The 15,598-nt window shown below is 41.4% G+C and overlaps 1 protein-coding gene across 1 annotated transcript in view; it reads right to left on the bottom strand.

Moving 5' to 3' along the window:
- The window catches only part of cttnbp2 (cortactin binding protein 2), a 115,232-nt gene extending 105,432 nt beyond the window's left edge, over positions 1-9,800 (bottom strand). Inside the window, exon 1 of the mRNA XM_039808509.1 lies at positions 9,428-9,800. Coding sequence (XP_039664443.1) covers positions 9,428-9,556 — 129 coding nt within the window. The 5' untranslated portion in view covers positions 9,557-9,800. The remainder of the gene's footprint in view (positions 1-9,427) is intronic.
- Positions 9,801-15,598: the final 5,798 nt, after the last annotated feature.

Genomic DNA, 15,598 nt, shown 5'->3' with positions numbered 1-15,598 from the left:
AGCGGCACCGTGGCTCTGTCCGCCGCTTAGCGCCACCCGTGACGATTGCGATTGGTTTAAAGAAACGCCAATAAACCAGAGCACGTTTTCTCCCATCCCAGAATTCTGTGTGGACTAGCCAGACCCTCCTCTGCAGCGCTGTGGAGGAAAGTCTGGCAAAGTGAGACCATTAACCCACTAACCAACCAGGAGCCCTACAGCCATGACACTAGCTAAAAAAAAACGAAAAAAAAAACCTATTTAGAAGATACTTGCTGCTTGTTACTTGCTATCATGCAGCAAAGTCAAGTGTCTTCACCACACATACAATCTGTATGCACTGTACGTGATGAACAGGTTATTCTACTGCTGTATTATGCACAAAATCAGTACAACCAAAGATTTGACATCTCGTCCAACATTGCACCCGATTTCGGTAGGGGGAAAAAAAGTTGCTTATATGACAAATGTGCCACTCCCAGCTTCCACCTGGTCTTATTAAGCGCAGCCCTCAAATCAGGCTAGATGTCCCATTCTACCTCAAAGCTGTTAAGGTCTAATTACATTTAGCTAGGTCATTAAGCTCTAATTTGGTCAGTAGCGACCACGGGGCTAACGGAGATGACTGTAATTGGGAGTGACCAGAAACACTTCATGCTTCCCCTCATCTCAATTAAAAGCTTTTTTCCGGTCTACTTATAAAAAGCAAAACAGCAACGTGTGTGTGTGTGTGGCCTCTGTCTAGTCTTTTCATAGGACGAAGGAATGACTTGTTTTTGGTATAGTCAAATTCATCTCCAACTTTATTACTTCTTCCAACTGTGAATCACATCGTCCGTGCTATGAAAATACAGCAATTATTCCTTATAAAAACCAGACAAACCTAACTCCGTTTTCAGCTTCTGAATTGTAAGGATTTGCTGCTTTTCTCTGAATTATACCTTTATAAACTGAAGATTTATGGGACAAACAAAACATTTGAAGAAGTCACCTTGGACTCTTTTTCAGCAGTTTGGCATTTTTTAGGCCAAACAAGTATTATTCGGTAAAATATCAGTAGATTAATCAAATAACAAAAATATGTATTAATTGCAGCCCTAATCTACAATATAGTAACAACTCTGAAGGGGCCAGTCTACATGGTCAATTCCTACTTTTTATACATTTTGAGGATATGTTTTTTGTAACTTGTCACATATTGTAATGCATTGTTGCTTTTACCTAAGTCTGCATCTGAGCACTTCTTTCATCACTGGGTTGCTGTGTATGCGTTTTGTTGTTAATTTAAGGAATAAAAGAGCAAAAAATAAAAATGGTTTGTACAAAAATTAGGTGTAAGAAAAGTCACCGGGGGTCATTTATGAGTAGAAACTCAAAACCTCAGAAATGTGACAGAAGCTTGATCTTTCTTGAGTTAAGCTGTAAAATTCAACAACAAACCAAGAGGCCATTGTTGTGTTAAGAGACCTTAAAAAGGGATTGTACCCATTCTAAGCAAAACCTGAGTGAGGAAAATAGGTGAAATTCTTGGCTGGAGTCCAAAACAAATGATGTAACTTCACACAGAGAGGCCGGTGACAGAAGAATTTCCAGATACCGTGTTGGCGACAACTGCAACCATCTGCTGAGAAAGCCACATCCAGCTGCATTCTCAATATCTGGGAGCTTTTCACCAGGCTATTTGTTCAATAAAACCCTAATAAACCAAAGACTGGAGCGGGAAATGGAGGAAGCGATGGGCGCCTCGGCCTCTGGTGCACAGACGGCGGATTGCTACCTGCTCATTCCTGTGACGTTCAGTTGTCAGGCGGCCATTTAAGCCCAATTTACAAGCCTACATCAAAAACCTCGGCCAGGATTATTCCATTTCATCAGGAAGACCTACCCGTTTTCAGAGGTCCCTCGCATAGAATATGACTTTGAACAGGTCGGTGTAAGACTTCAACAAGCTGCCGCCTTCTAGGTGTCTTTTTTATGCTCCGAAGAGGTTTATTTCACCATCAAGGGGGAAAACTTCATGTTTAGACAAGGGGAACAGAGGTAATAAATCCATATGGCTAAACACTCGCTCCTTTAAAAGCTAGAAACCCCTTCTCAAGACAGGCGCTCAAGGGGCTGTTTCACAAAAGCAGAATTTATAAATCCAGGATAACTGGTAAAGCGAGGCTTGACCTAGTCTAATCTGTGCAGCCTGGAGTGGTGCGTTTCACGACGGCCGAGCCAGGCTGAGGAGGAGCGACTAGGTCGAGCCAGGCTGAAGTAATTTGGATTGGATGGCGCATTAATGGCTTTCCTTAACAGACCGCGAGGTCGATCACAGATTTACTGATGCTAAAATGGAGAATACACATTGTACATACGTTATACAGAGTGAGCAGCAGCTTCTTGTGGAAGTAAGATAACGTGAAACATATTAGCGAGAGAAAGCGTGGCAGACGATCGCAAACTGACTGAATGCGTATGTAGCCTAAACATATACATTAACTGACCACCGCTCTGGATTGAAACCTCATAATCATACCAAGGATTAGGCCACTAATCATTTGCACAAATTAACCGTTGTACTCTTTGCCTTAAAAGTAAGCAGAAGATAATGTCACTCAGGAAATTTACCACGAAGATCAACTTTCTACAACGCTAGAATATGATGCATAAATATCTTTCTCTCTGCTCTCTCTGCTCTCTCTCTCTCTCTCTAAAATATAAATAACCTAAGTCATATTAACTTCCACTGCTCGCTTTTAATGCAAAGTGCACAACTGTTGACAAGTGACTCATTGAATGGTTTCAGTTAAGAGCAGTAGTTTGTGAATGTATATTTTTAGATATATCATTCAGTCGGTCCGCTAATATCTGCCACTTTTTTGTTTTTTTATAAACAGAGGCCAAGTTTCCTTCTCCACATATTATATGATTTGCTCCCTCGTATATATGGACATAGAAAAGAAAGACACTGAAGAAATTGGACTCTAAAATCTAGAAACTATAAAGATAATTAAGTGAGAAATTCCATGCACACTGTAAACATGAATGGAACCGAGTATATTCATCAGTTATTTCCCCCCAACAAACAAAATATAAGGTTAAAAACCATTGAGGTGTCCTCTCCCTGTTACATGAATGATCAGTAGCCTACAACACTATATAGGTCCAGTGAAATAAAGACTATAATTTGGGAGGATTGTAAAATTAGGATATGTTCTTAAAATTGTATAATCCTCCCAAATTGTAGTCCCAGTTTACTGGAGAACACAAATTGTGTGCTAAGAATGCCAAATACAATGCACATGGAAGAGGAACAAACATGATCCTTCGTTGTTAAAGAATACAGAAAAATGTATCAACTAAAATCATTTAAAAAGGTGCATTGGTCCACTATAGAAACACACATGTACAGCATTTTATGTATTGCCCTTAGTAACAGACTTCATTTAAAAACACATTTGTAACTTTATCAGCCTTTTCTATCTCAACAACTGCCATAATATATTCATCAAACTTCTAACAACAATATGTGAACAGCAATATATATAATATACAGCAATGTAACAGTAACGATGAATACACATGATTATAGAAAATAATGGTCACAACTTTAAATAATAACAGTACCTAACTGTACAGCAACATGCACCTGTTGTGTTTTAATGCAGGCTGATAACAATAAGGTAAAACCACTGCTGAGTGATCAGAAAAGGCTCCAGGATTAATAAATCCTGGCTGTTAGCATGGTCAGGAGCAGGCTAGCTGTAAATAATAAATTAGGTGCCTCTGCTTTTGTGAAACCGAGTCGAGGCTAAACTGAGCCCGGATAACTGGGAAATCCCGGCCTAATCCGCTATCTAGGTTTTGTGAAATAGCCCTCCCCAGGTGAATCAAGAAATCAGTTTTTTTGACAAAGGAAGTTTTGGGTCTGCTCACCCTAATAAGAGCCTCTTTCTTTTCAGAACAGGGAGCTGGAAAGTGTTGCGTCAATTCACATGTTTCAGATTAGTCAAACCACGTTTTTAGTTCTGATGCCATCACGGCAAGCCTGGAAATAAGAGCAGGAGAGATTCCACGGGATTGATTCATTCTCATCGAGCCTTCCAATCGATTCCCTTCCCCCCACACCTCCCCGTTTTTCCCGGCAGCATTCACCACTCAGAGAATTAGACGACTCAGGGAGCCTTGATGGACAGCAACCCTGAGCCGGGCTGGCCTGTCACGGGGGCCTCCGTTGGACGGCTGCTTCTCTCTGGCATTTCTGCACAGTGAGCAGGTGAGGGAAGCGAACACTAATTTGTTCCATGAGCTGTGTGCTCAGCGCCAAGGGTACGGGCAGCGAGGATCGCCGTTAGCCCCGGTCGACTTAATAAGGCCTGTGTCATTTCACCCTGAGCCACGAGGGACAGAAACCGCTCGCTCCGAGCAAGTTCCTCCTCCACAGCGTTCTGTTGAGCTAAAGGTTGTTAAGGCCTGTAGGTTTCTCACAGACTTCTGTCCCGTTACTCCGAGCCCAAATTGTGTGATATGACAGCCTTTAAATAGATGCCTGTTAGGGGTTACCGATGACTGCGAAAGAATAAAATGCCATGATGTTGAAGGAATCACACCGACTCTAAAAAGGTCAGTTAAATGAAATCCCCATGAAATATATTTTCACATTTACCTCTTGTGGTATCCAACAATGTGGACAGTTTTGATCACGACGTTTGTGATACATTTTTTATTGAAAAATTTACAAAATATATTTAATCACATCATATACACAATTTTTCCTTTTTCCTAACCATCCAACAGAAATAAAGTCCTTTGCACATCATTAGGAAAGTAACAGAATTAGGACCCCTATAACACCCCACACCCCAAGGCGACTCCCCATAATCCCCCCCACCCAGGATCTCTCCCCAAATAAAAATACAACAGAAAGATCAAGGTCGGCCATGCTGCACCCTTTCTTTAACTAACTTGTATGCTGCCTCCCATGCCTGCAGAGTCTCATGGCTGGCCCCGTGCATACGGGCAACGGACCACTCCATCAGCACAATTTCAAGAAATGAATTGGCCCAGTGCTGCCAAGCCAAGGAATGTGGCGGTTGCCACCTAAGGGCCAGCATCCTCTTGGCTGCTGTGAGACCGGCCCATAGAATACATTTATGCTGCAGGGACAGATTTAAAGAAGAGTCATCATTAAGCAGAAGTAAGGCTGGGGAAACTGGGATCCTGAGCTTAAGTATGTCACTTAAAGTGAGAGATATTTCCTTCCAGAATCTAATCACGCCGGGGCACTCCCAATAAACATGCAAGAAAGACCCCTGGACATTAAGTGGGCAGAGATCACAGTTTGGAGACGTGGTGATCTTCATAGAATAATGTGACAAAATAGGGACAGATGATGACACGTCACATTTTAAAACTGCTTGTTTGTTTTTCAAGCAGCCCTCTCAAAAATCCCCCAAAAAAAAAAAAAAAGGTATTCAACACTTCCCTATCGCATAAAACAAAAGAATAGCAGTAAATCCTCCTGAGAAACCAGAAGGAGGAATTTTGGGCATTTCTGCTTACAAAATGATTAAAACGATCAACTGAATATTAAAATAGTTGCCGGTTCATTTCGGTCTATCGACAAATCGATCGTTTCAGCTCTACTGTGGATTATGCCAAGTAACACGCCACACACTTAGAAAATGTTTATGTTTATATCTCACTGAGTGGAAGTCATTAGAATTATTTGTACGTAAGATAACATGAGACCAGGGATAACCGTGGAATTAAGGACTGAAACTGGCTGTGACTGAATGAATGTAACCGATAGTGTAAAAGCTCGTAAATCGATCACATCATGGCCAATAACCGATCCACTTAATCAGGTTAGTATCGGCACAAATACCAATCCATCGGACCGGTGCAACTCTGGCAGGGACCACCACAAACAAAACCCCATTCACCTCCATTGTATAGCTCAAAACCTGGAAAAAATGTAACCAAAAATGGTTACATTGTTTTGTGATTTGAGTGAAATGGCCCTTTACTAAATTGTATGATTATACTTGATCTTCTCTGATGACCTCTCCAACTTGTTTACAGGGTAATTTGAAACCCCCCCCCCCTCCGTCAGAGCACAGAAATGTTGTTGTCAGGGAGAAGAAGCGATGACATTACAGCCACTTATGTTAATGGCACTCCTCCAACATGGCAGCATGTCCCACATAACCACTGGTAACCACTCTCAGGCTTCACTTACATAATAGTCCTGCCAGACATTAAAGCAAGGTTTGAAGATGGGGCCGAACTGAGGAGCTTGCTGACATTTGAAAAATAAATAGCTCATCTTGGCCATCATTCCCATCTATTATGATAATTTTTATTGATGAACTTCATTTCTGCGTGCGAGAGGACAAGGAACACAAGCTGTCAGGAAATCACAGCAGTTCTATAAAGACTTAGATTTTGCAGCTCGACTTCCTGCTTCAACTTTGACCTACTGTGCTTACCGTAGTTGTGCGCACACAGTTTCTTCGCAATGAGAGATTTTTGGCGGATGCGCCACTGAGCAACTCTCATTAGGAATGAACGGGACTCCACCATTACCGCTGCATCCAGGTGTTACAATACATCCATGGTGGCAGCGCACAGAGCTTCCAGCTGAGCAGAGCAGCCGACGTCTGGCGAGATCCAGCGGATAATGCAAAACGTGGCCTTCTTAGCCAACAACAGGTGATTAGACAGCTTTGAGTTACAGGTAGCTATTTTAGCCTTTAGTTATTTGCAAACACTGAAGGGTAAACCAAATAAATGTCTATCATTTGACTGCTCGTGATTCTTGGACTTACGATGTTGCCGCATCCAAAGAGGTCATCAACTTTTTAAAAACTCAACTATAGAGCTGCAAAGATGAATTGATTAGCTGTCAACTATTAAATGAATCTCCAACTATTTTGATAATCGATAAAATCGGTTCAACATTTCTCTGATTCCAGCTTCTTATGTGAATATTTTCTACTTTCTTCACTCCTATGTCACAGTAAACTGAATATCTTTGAGTTGTGGATAAAACAAGACATTTGAGGATGTCATCTTGGGTTTTGGGAAACAGCGATCGACATCTTTCTCATTTTCTGAGATTTTATAGACCCAAAAACTAAATCGATTAATCGAGAAAATAAATCAACAGACTAATTGACAATGTAAATAATCATTAGTTGCAGCCCTACACGACTAATTATCTACAAAATCAGTTTTCCTTAAACTTCAACACTTGGCAAACGCGCTGTGTGCCAAACTAACATGTATTATGGTAAATGAGTCGGGGGTGACCAGCAGAGTGCTTTTAATTGACCTCTGACCCCCCTCTCAAGACCATGAGGGCCGGGCCTTCAGAGTCTTCACAAACGAGAAACTTCCCCCCACCTTGGGCCAACAACAGAGGGTCTGACAGGGGTGAGCAAAGAGCAAAGTGCTTTATTTAACCACGGCAGGCAGGAATGATGGGTGGAGGTGGTGGGGAGTGGGAGGGCACGGAGGCGGAAGCCTCCTTTCGTTGGCTGCAGCCTGAAGAAGGAAGGGTGTGCTGGCAGAGCGACGGGCGAGCTGAGGAGGCTGCCCGGCTCCCATGTCTCTGGAGCACCTGTTCACCTCCCAACGCTAAATGTAAAGTAGCCTCGAGGCCGTTCTGAGCGCGCTCAGAAAAGGAGGGCTGGCTGACACGGTACTCCCAGCTATTCCAGCTGAGTCACTGAAATTAAGACCAATTTAGAAAGGTGTCTGGTGAACAGGGCCTCCACTCCCCCTCCTCCGACATGCTGCCTCGGCCCTCCATCCACCCCCGCAGCGCTTCTCCCACCCTGTTTCTCTACCATCTCCTCTAGAGCTGCAACGATTAAATCGATTAGTTGTCAAGTATTAAATTAATCGGCAACTATTTTGATAATCTGTTTGAGTCATTTCTCATGAAAAAAAAACAAAAAAAAGTCTAATTCCAGCTTCTTAAATGTGAATATTTTCTAGTTTCTACGCTCCTCTGTGATAGTAAACTAATTATATTTGAGTTGTGAAGACATTTGCGGATGTCATTTTGGGCTTTAGAAAACACCGATTGACATTTTTCACCATTTTCTGACATTTTATAGACCCAACAACTAATTGAGAAAAACAAATCGACAGACTAGTCGACAATGAAAATAATCGTTAGTTGCAGCCCTAATCTCCTCAGCGCCTGCTCAAAGCCACCCCCACCTCAACACCCACACTACCACCCACAGACCTCAGGGACCGTGGCTGCTTTCTATTCCAGCAACTTCACACATTTCCACCAGCCTACCCTTTTCAATCTCACATCCAGATTTTTGACTGATGTGGTACTCCAAGTTCAATAAAAACAGAACAAGGACAGAAAAACTCAAGTGGCAAAAGCACCGCTGCCCATGTTGCATTAGTTGTCAGGTCAACAAAAACAACCATGGAGCCAGATGAGCGAAGGAAAAAAAGGTTTCATGACCTCTGGGGGGGGGGGGAGAGAGAAACAGACTGATAAGTTTGCACAGGAGGCTGGAGGGATGGCGAGCTGCAGCCCTGGCACATATCCTGCAACCTGTGTGAGAAATCACAACTATGTGTGTGTGTAAACAAATGGAGCTCAACAAAAAGACTACTACTACTTTTTAAAGAAATACTTTGTCTTGGTTGACTTTTCTTGAGTGAATCTGGTCTGACAATCAGTGTGAACCTGTGGCAGGAGTAAGACTCTCAAAGCTTTAGTGAGGTGCTACAAGCTATGGAAGCCTGTGAGGAATCATGTAGGACTGATTGGTGGAGGACCACTTCAGTAAATAACCTTATTCATGCCACAATCAGTTCCGCAGGCCAGGTGAAAATAACTGACAATAAATGAAAAAAAAAAAAAAAAGGTGAAATAAAATGTTTTCAGGGAGCAAATCAACCACCAACCTCGATTAAAAAAAAAGCTTCTATTTTCAGATTTAACTCCCCTGCAGCCAGCCAAACTGTTTGCTTTTAGTCTCTGCGTATTAACCACATTTACCGTGATATATTTGAGCAACAACCCGAGCAGCCAGCGACGACTTCTCCTCGACCAAAAGGCAGGATAACGTTACAACGGCGGGGATAAATGTTGAAAGCAGCCGGTAGAGGCGAACAAAACAATACACTTTCACGTTCAGTTGTAAAGAAAACATCACATTCTGTCTGTTTTGGGAGCCGTGACTGAGCACGTCTGACTCATGTATTACCCTATACCGAGCACGAACCCCTTGGTTTTTTTTTTCTCCAGGCATTGTCGCGAGGCTCCCGGCTGGCCACCGCTGTTGCTTCACGAGCCTGTGCGAAGTAGATGCGCACTGCATTTCTCCCTCTTTTTCACCGCAGCCACTTCAACGCCACACAGATGAAAAAAATACAAATAAACCCTGCCGTCTAGCTAGTGTTGTCTTAAACCCTCATGTCTTACCGTGTCGACACTTCCCAGCACGGCGGTTGCCAGTGTTTGTACCGGAGGAGGCTGCTCTCCGCTGGCTCCCTCCGACGCCATCTTCGTACTGTAGCGGTCTGCTGGAGTGAGGGCGCATCCGGCACTCATTAACTATTGCGCTGCTGAGTGCAAATCACGCCACGCACGGCCATGGGAAAGAAAAGAAAAGAAAAGAGAGATTTGACTAATTGAAGGAGATGTAAAAAGGGGGGAGAGGACGGCAGGTCTTCGCTGTGGGGGGGGGGGGAAAAATCCCTCAGCCGAGTGTGTGCGAACCGCAGCGGGAGAAGCGGACAGTCTAGTGGGCGTGGACCGACCGACCGACGCGTAAGAATCCAGATGCAAAGCCCCGGTACGCTCCCGACTGGAAAGGAGGTGCATCCTGACACCGTGATTGACAACAGCATTTGTCGGCCTCTGAAGCTATAAAATAAGCCAGTGGGTGGTTTCCAAACTGAGGTTCTTGGACCTGCAGCAACCTGTTATACTCAATAAAATGTGAATAAAGATATGAAGAAAAAAAAAAAAAAAAAAAAAATTAACATTTTGGATTCTAATATTGAAGAGACCTTTTTCACACAGTTTTTTTTATAACATTGTATTTGGTTTATTTAAAGATACATGGGGCCTACTAAACCATGCAGGGCCTAGAAATACATGACCGCAGAAAACAAACTGATGGCTCAGTTCCATTAATAACTTGTAACCTTTCTCCACAAACAAGCTACTCAATGAATAGCCTACCTATACGTTTCCACAAGTTCCAGCACCAGTAGGAAGGAGCCTCTGGCTGCGTTTGAGGCTTTTTGTTGCATGTCCGTCTCCAGACAGAGTTGGAAGAAGATTACACATTTATTTTATTTAAAGTGCTCATATTATGCTCATTTTCAACTTCATAATTGTATTTAGAGGTTGTACCAGAATAGGTTTATGTTGTTTAATTTTCAGAAAACACCATATATTTGTTGTACTGCACATTGCTACAGCTCCTCTTTTCATCCTTTGTGTTGAGCTCTCTGTTTTAGCTACAGAGTGAAGCATCTCTGTGTTACAAAGTGACCATGTCTGTCTCTGAAGTAAAGACTGGACTACAGTAGAGCTGTTTGGAGCAGTTTGTGAACAGTGTTTTCTGTTGGAGATGGTAAGTCCCTTTGGGCTGGACTTTGGGCTTTTTCACTTTGTAAACCTATTACATGCACAAAAAAGATATATAACACAATAAAGGGGGAAAGCCAAAAAGCAAAATATGAGCACTTTAAGTAAAAAGCAGTGATTCCATAGTTTGACAAAATTCTAAAAAGTATTACCATCAATGTTTTACTTACAGAAGTTTTATCAGCAAAATATATTTTAAAATAAAAGCACACCCCTGTGTGTTTTGTATGTATATTAAGCATGCTATTGTATGTAATATTTATATTATTGTAAAGTATGATATATTGGATTATTATTGTGGATGCATTCATGCAAGCTGTAAGCAATATTTCAATGTTTAACGTTCTTGAGGTGGAGCTAACTTTAACTTATGCTGTGGGATATTTTAAGCTATAATAATGCAACATATTTTGGTATCATGATTACATGGTTTGTATGTCAAATTTTAGTCTTCAAATCAACTAGTGGCCACACATTTCTTATTAACAAAGTCGAGTAAAACATCCACAATATTTCCAGTGGAATAAAAGTGTTATGCAGTGTGACAGCTAAATACTTAAGTGATTTACAAGTATGTTCAAATTGTACTTAAAGTGACTATATGTAACTTTTTAATGTTTCTGAAGCTTGGTCATTTTTCATACAACAGTGTTAAATGACCTGTAACAGCAAATGAGACTAACATTGAAAAGAACGCTATTTTTATATAGTTTTCAGTAAGTCCTCTGCCCGGGTCCGATTTTTCCCCTGAAGTCACAGAATGATTTGCGGCAGGTAGACGGCGCTACAGTAACACATTCTGATGTCACAGATTTCTTTGTAACATCGGAAAGTATCCATCCTTTTGAGCCAGCTAAAGGAAGCAGATCTTTATAGGCCTAATTGTTATTTTACAAGTTATCTGCTGTAGTTATGGCTAATACTGGGGCAGGACCATCACAGGAAAGAAGGAAATTAAACGAAGAACTAAAAGCTAAACGGGAAAGTGAAAGACAACGATAAGGTGAGTCACACTCGATCGGGCTATCAACAGATGGAGACAATTACGGGATTTTAAATGACTCAAAACCCTGAATTGGCCCTCAGGTATGTATGTCTGTATTTACAGTTGTGTTGGCTTACTATTTTCTTTCCGCTTGTCCTCCTGTAACGTTACTAGTGTGAAGAGTCCCTGGGTTTCATGAAATGTGCTATATTAATCTAAGTTATTACTACGTTGGTTGCTACAACAATCTCATAATGCTTTGGCAGGTGACACAGTGACAGTGCTACCCGGTTTAGCTCACGAGACATCCAAAGTAGGCTAAGTTACCGTATGCAACACTTGAAATGCAACAATGCATCTGTAACCTATTCTCTTATTGTAAATTAATGATTTTCTGTCTGAGCAAAACATTCATCGCAACTATATGACCTCCCGGTAACGCTAACTCAGTAATATACAGTGGAAAATACAGCACCGTAAAGAAAAGACCTTTACAACAGCAGGTGTGGTAAAAACACTACCGCTTTTGTCCAAAGCGGCCGCTAGAATCAACACAAACTGAAAGTTACATACAGTACAGCGCCTTTAAGCATACAGGAGTCTTTTTTTCCCAGAGGATTTGGGTAGTTTCAACCATTTCAACTCAGAGTCAACATCACACTGAGAAATGAGTTTGTTTTATTCAAAGCTCAAAGAGCATTTCCTCCTCTGTGCTTATTATAGAAACTCAAAACCTTTCTCACAATCTTACATATCTTAACTTTGACCAAAGGCTCATGAGATGTGGTCTAACTCCTTCAAATGAAGGAATCTGGCACCCTCTGTCATCCCCCCATTACAGCTACACATTACGTTCTTTGCACATAATGAACCTACTGTAAAAAGCTCGACAACGTAGGTTTCCACGGCTCTCTAAAAATACAACCTTTGACGAACAAACACTCACATTGCAGGTCATTTTATTTGATGGCCTTACATGTATCAACTGAAACCAAAAAGCAAAGGATTTAAACCAAAATGTTAATCTTACACAGAGTTGATGCTCAGAGTGGAAATCTCTCAGCTCTGGGTCTATTTATCCCAGAAAAGCAGAGAGAGGATGTGGGGCCCTCTCAGCTCCCAGATGTGGAGTTTAGGATTAACGGACGCTGATCCAGCCTGGTCATCCAGAATGAGGTTATTAAATCCCTATTTAGGTCAAAATGTTGCACGATTGACATGGTTACAATGAAAACATATAACTGTGTGATGACTTAAGCGATGTATATTTCTCCACATTTTTTGTTGTTGTTTTTTTTAGCTTAAATTGATTAAATTCCTTTCAGATTTAGAATCTGGTTTATTGCCAAGTAGGTTTTCACATACAAGGGATTTTTAAATAGAAAGTAGAAAGAAAAATACAATAAAACATTTAAAAAATACTATTTTAAAATATGTACAATGTAGCTGTTTAAAACTAAAAAAGCTGCAGGAATATGCAAAGATATATTCTACATATATTCTATTCTATTTCTATTCTATTAAGAACAACTTTCCCAACCTCTACACAAAAAAAGCAACATCCCAATAAGTGGCAGCAAAAATGATTTAAAAAATGGGAAGATAATGAAAACATGACAATTTTAAAAACATGAAGAAATTGTAAAAAAGCCTTTTGAAATACACCTGTTAAATTCATAAAAAGCAATATTCTAAACACATGTAATGCATTTGCTTTGCTGAAAGAGGTAAAACTGTTGGGATTATGGAGTAATAAAGAGAATTGTCTCAAAAAAAGAAAGGAAAAGAAAAGATGTTTTAACTTTGTTGGACAGATTTAGACATCCACAGTTGTTTGAATACGAACAAAGCAGTTTGAGCTGCTGCGGCTGAATTGTATCAGCAATGGGGGGAAAAAATTGAAAATTAGAAACACAGATGTGTTAATATATGTCTGCTTTGGGTGTAAATAGCTGAAAGTGACTCAAACCATTACACCACTGTGCTTTAAAAAGCCTTTATTTTTGGGTATTTCATGTTCTCCTTAAACATCGTATCTGCAGAAGGCTGTCATTCAGTTGTTTGTTATCCACAAGGGGGATTTCCAGACGTGAATTCACGTCTTTCCCACAGAGATCTAGCTTTCCCCTACTGTCTTGTCATGTGTCAAATTCCAAACCTGTTTCTTCATTTGAAAACAGATCAACAGAGACGGAGCTGTCATGTGGAGATAATCCCTCCCCCTCTGAAAGAAAGCTCGTCATTAGCCAGTGATTACGGGGGGGGGGGGGGCTCCGGATGATGTGGCTTGGAAACAACGACCCCCACCTCATCCTCCACCTCTCCTACTCAGTTGAAGTTGCCTGTGACCTTAAAGAGATAGTTTAGATATTTGAAGTGTAGTACTTCTCCATAGTCAGTTTGTTACCCACAGTAGATGGCGGTTGGCATAGGCGTAATTTAGAAATCTATTATCATTTTCTTTACATAAATAAAGACATTTGCACCATAACTTGATGCAGAAATGGCACAAAGTGTTGCAGAAAAAACACCAGAATGCAGAAAACTATGTGTTTGATGACCAAAAATTCAATTTTGCTTAAAAGTGGAGATCTCAACCCCTTCTTTGTATTGGAGAACATTTTCTGATCTGGTTATAAGGGGAATTCCACTGATTTCACACATCAAAGTCTGTGTACAGGTCTTGGGGAGTGCTACTACTGTGCATGTACATGTGTGGACAAAGGTGCAAGCCTGTTGGGGCTGGAGACTACAAGTTAGAAAATGAACAACACATCAAGAGGTGTGGAGCTAGAGAGAGAAGTGAGCTTACTAGAGCTTGCTCCTGATTTCTGCTGCAGGCTAGATTCTCTCTCTGGTGTTAAAGTCAAACATTTTGCATCCAATCTCCAGGGTTTTGTGGAGGTTAAACAACGTCATGCTGCATCTGTCTTTGCTTCTAAGAGAGGAAAGTCATTATTCCCACAACCGTTTGTCAGGAAAATGTAAACACAGGTTGTTTTAAACTCTCCAAACCATGCCATTATGACTTTTAAGATTCATTCCCAACCTTCGTTGCCTTCTGTGCACTATAAAAATAAACATTCACTGACTAGAAACCATCTTGAGACGGACAACCCATCACAGTAAACATTTTATCAAAGTCACACTGCTTGTTGTGTGTGTTGTCGATGCTTGTGCAACACAGTAGGTTTCTCGGTCTGCAGTTCGTGGCAGCTGCTGAAGTCGATCCTTCACAGCGCATGAAACATACATGAGCAGTTGGGCCAGAAACACAAGCTGTCTGTTGTTTGACTGTCACGCCAAACACTGCTCACACACACGTAGACACATAATAAGGTAATGCACACCTGTGTGAATGCAATCTGATCAGCAGGTAAAAGAGTCTTCAGAAGGTTGAAGTCGTGTTCAAATTTCTTGGTTCCAATCGTGAGAAGGGGACAGTCACATTTCCTCTTATTTTTTAAGATTATTTTTTTGGGGCATTTTAGGCCTTTATTTGACAGGACAGCTGAAGACATGAAAGGGGAGAGAGAGGGGGAATGACATGCAGCAAAGGGCGGCAGGTCGGAGTCCTACCTGCGGCCCGCTGCGTCGAGGAGTAAACCTCTATATATGGGCGCCCGCTCTACCAACTGAGCTATCTGGCCGCCTACATTTCTAATTATGAAACTAGTATTTATTAAGATCTTTTTAAAGTACTCAGTCATTGCCTTTTGGGTTGGGAACACATAACTGCATACACATTTGGCAGCACTGAAAGTGCGAGGAACCTATTGTTTTTGTAGGGATTATTATTACTTTTCTGCTGTGCAATCGCATTTTTGAGGGACTTAGGATACTCGAAAACTTATGTCAGACCTGGCGATAATTGCAAAGTCCTGTAGTGATTGTGCTTGTGCGTGACCAGCGGGCTCCATAGCGCCCCCCTAATGCACCCCCTTGTTCAGATAAAGTTCCTGTGATAAAAATCTAACAGGAAGTCGGCCATCTTGGTTTTCGTGCGTTTA

This window comes from Perca fluviatilis, chromosome 8, assembly GCF_010015445.1.
Source record: "Perca fluviatilis chromosome 8, GENO_Pfluv_1.0, whole genome shotgun sequence".
Classification (NCBI taxonomy): domain Eukaryota; kingdom Metazoa; phylum Chordata; class Actinopteri; order Perciformes; family Percidae; genus Perca; species Perca fluviatilis.
Note: the sequence above shows the minus strand (reverse complement) of the source record. Positions and strands in the feature narration are given on the sequence as shown.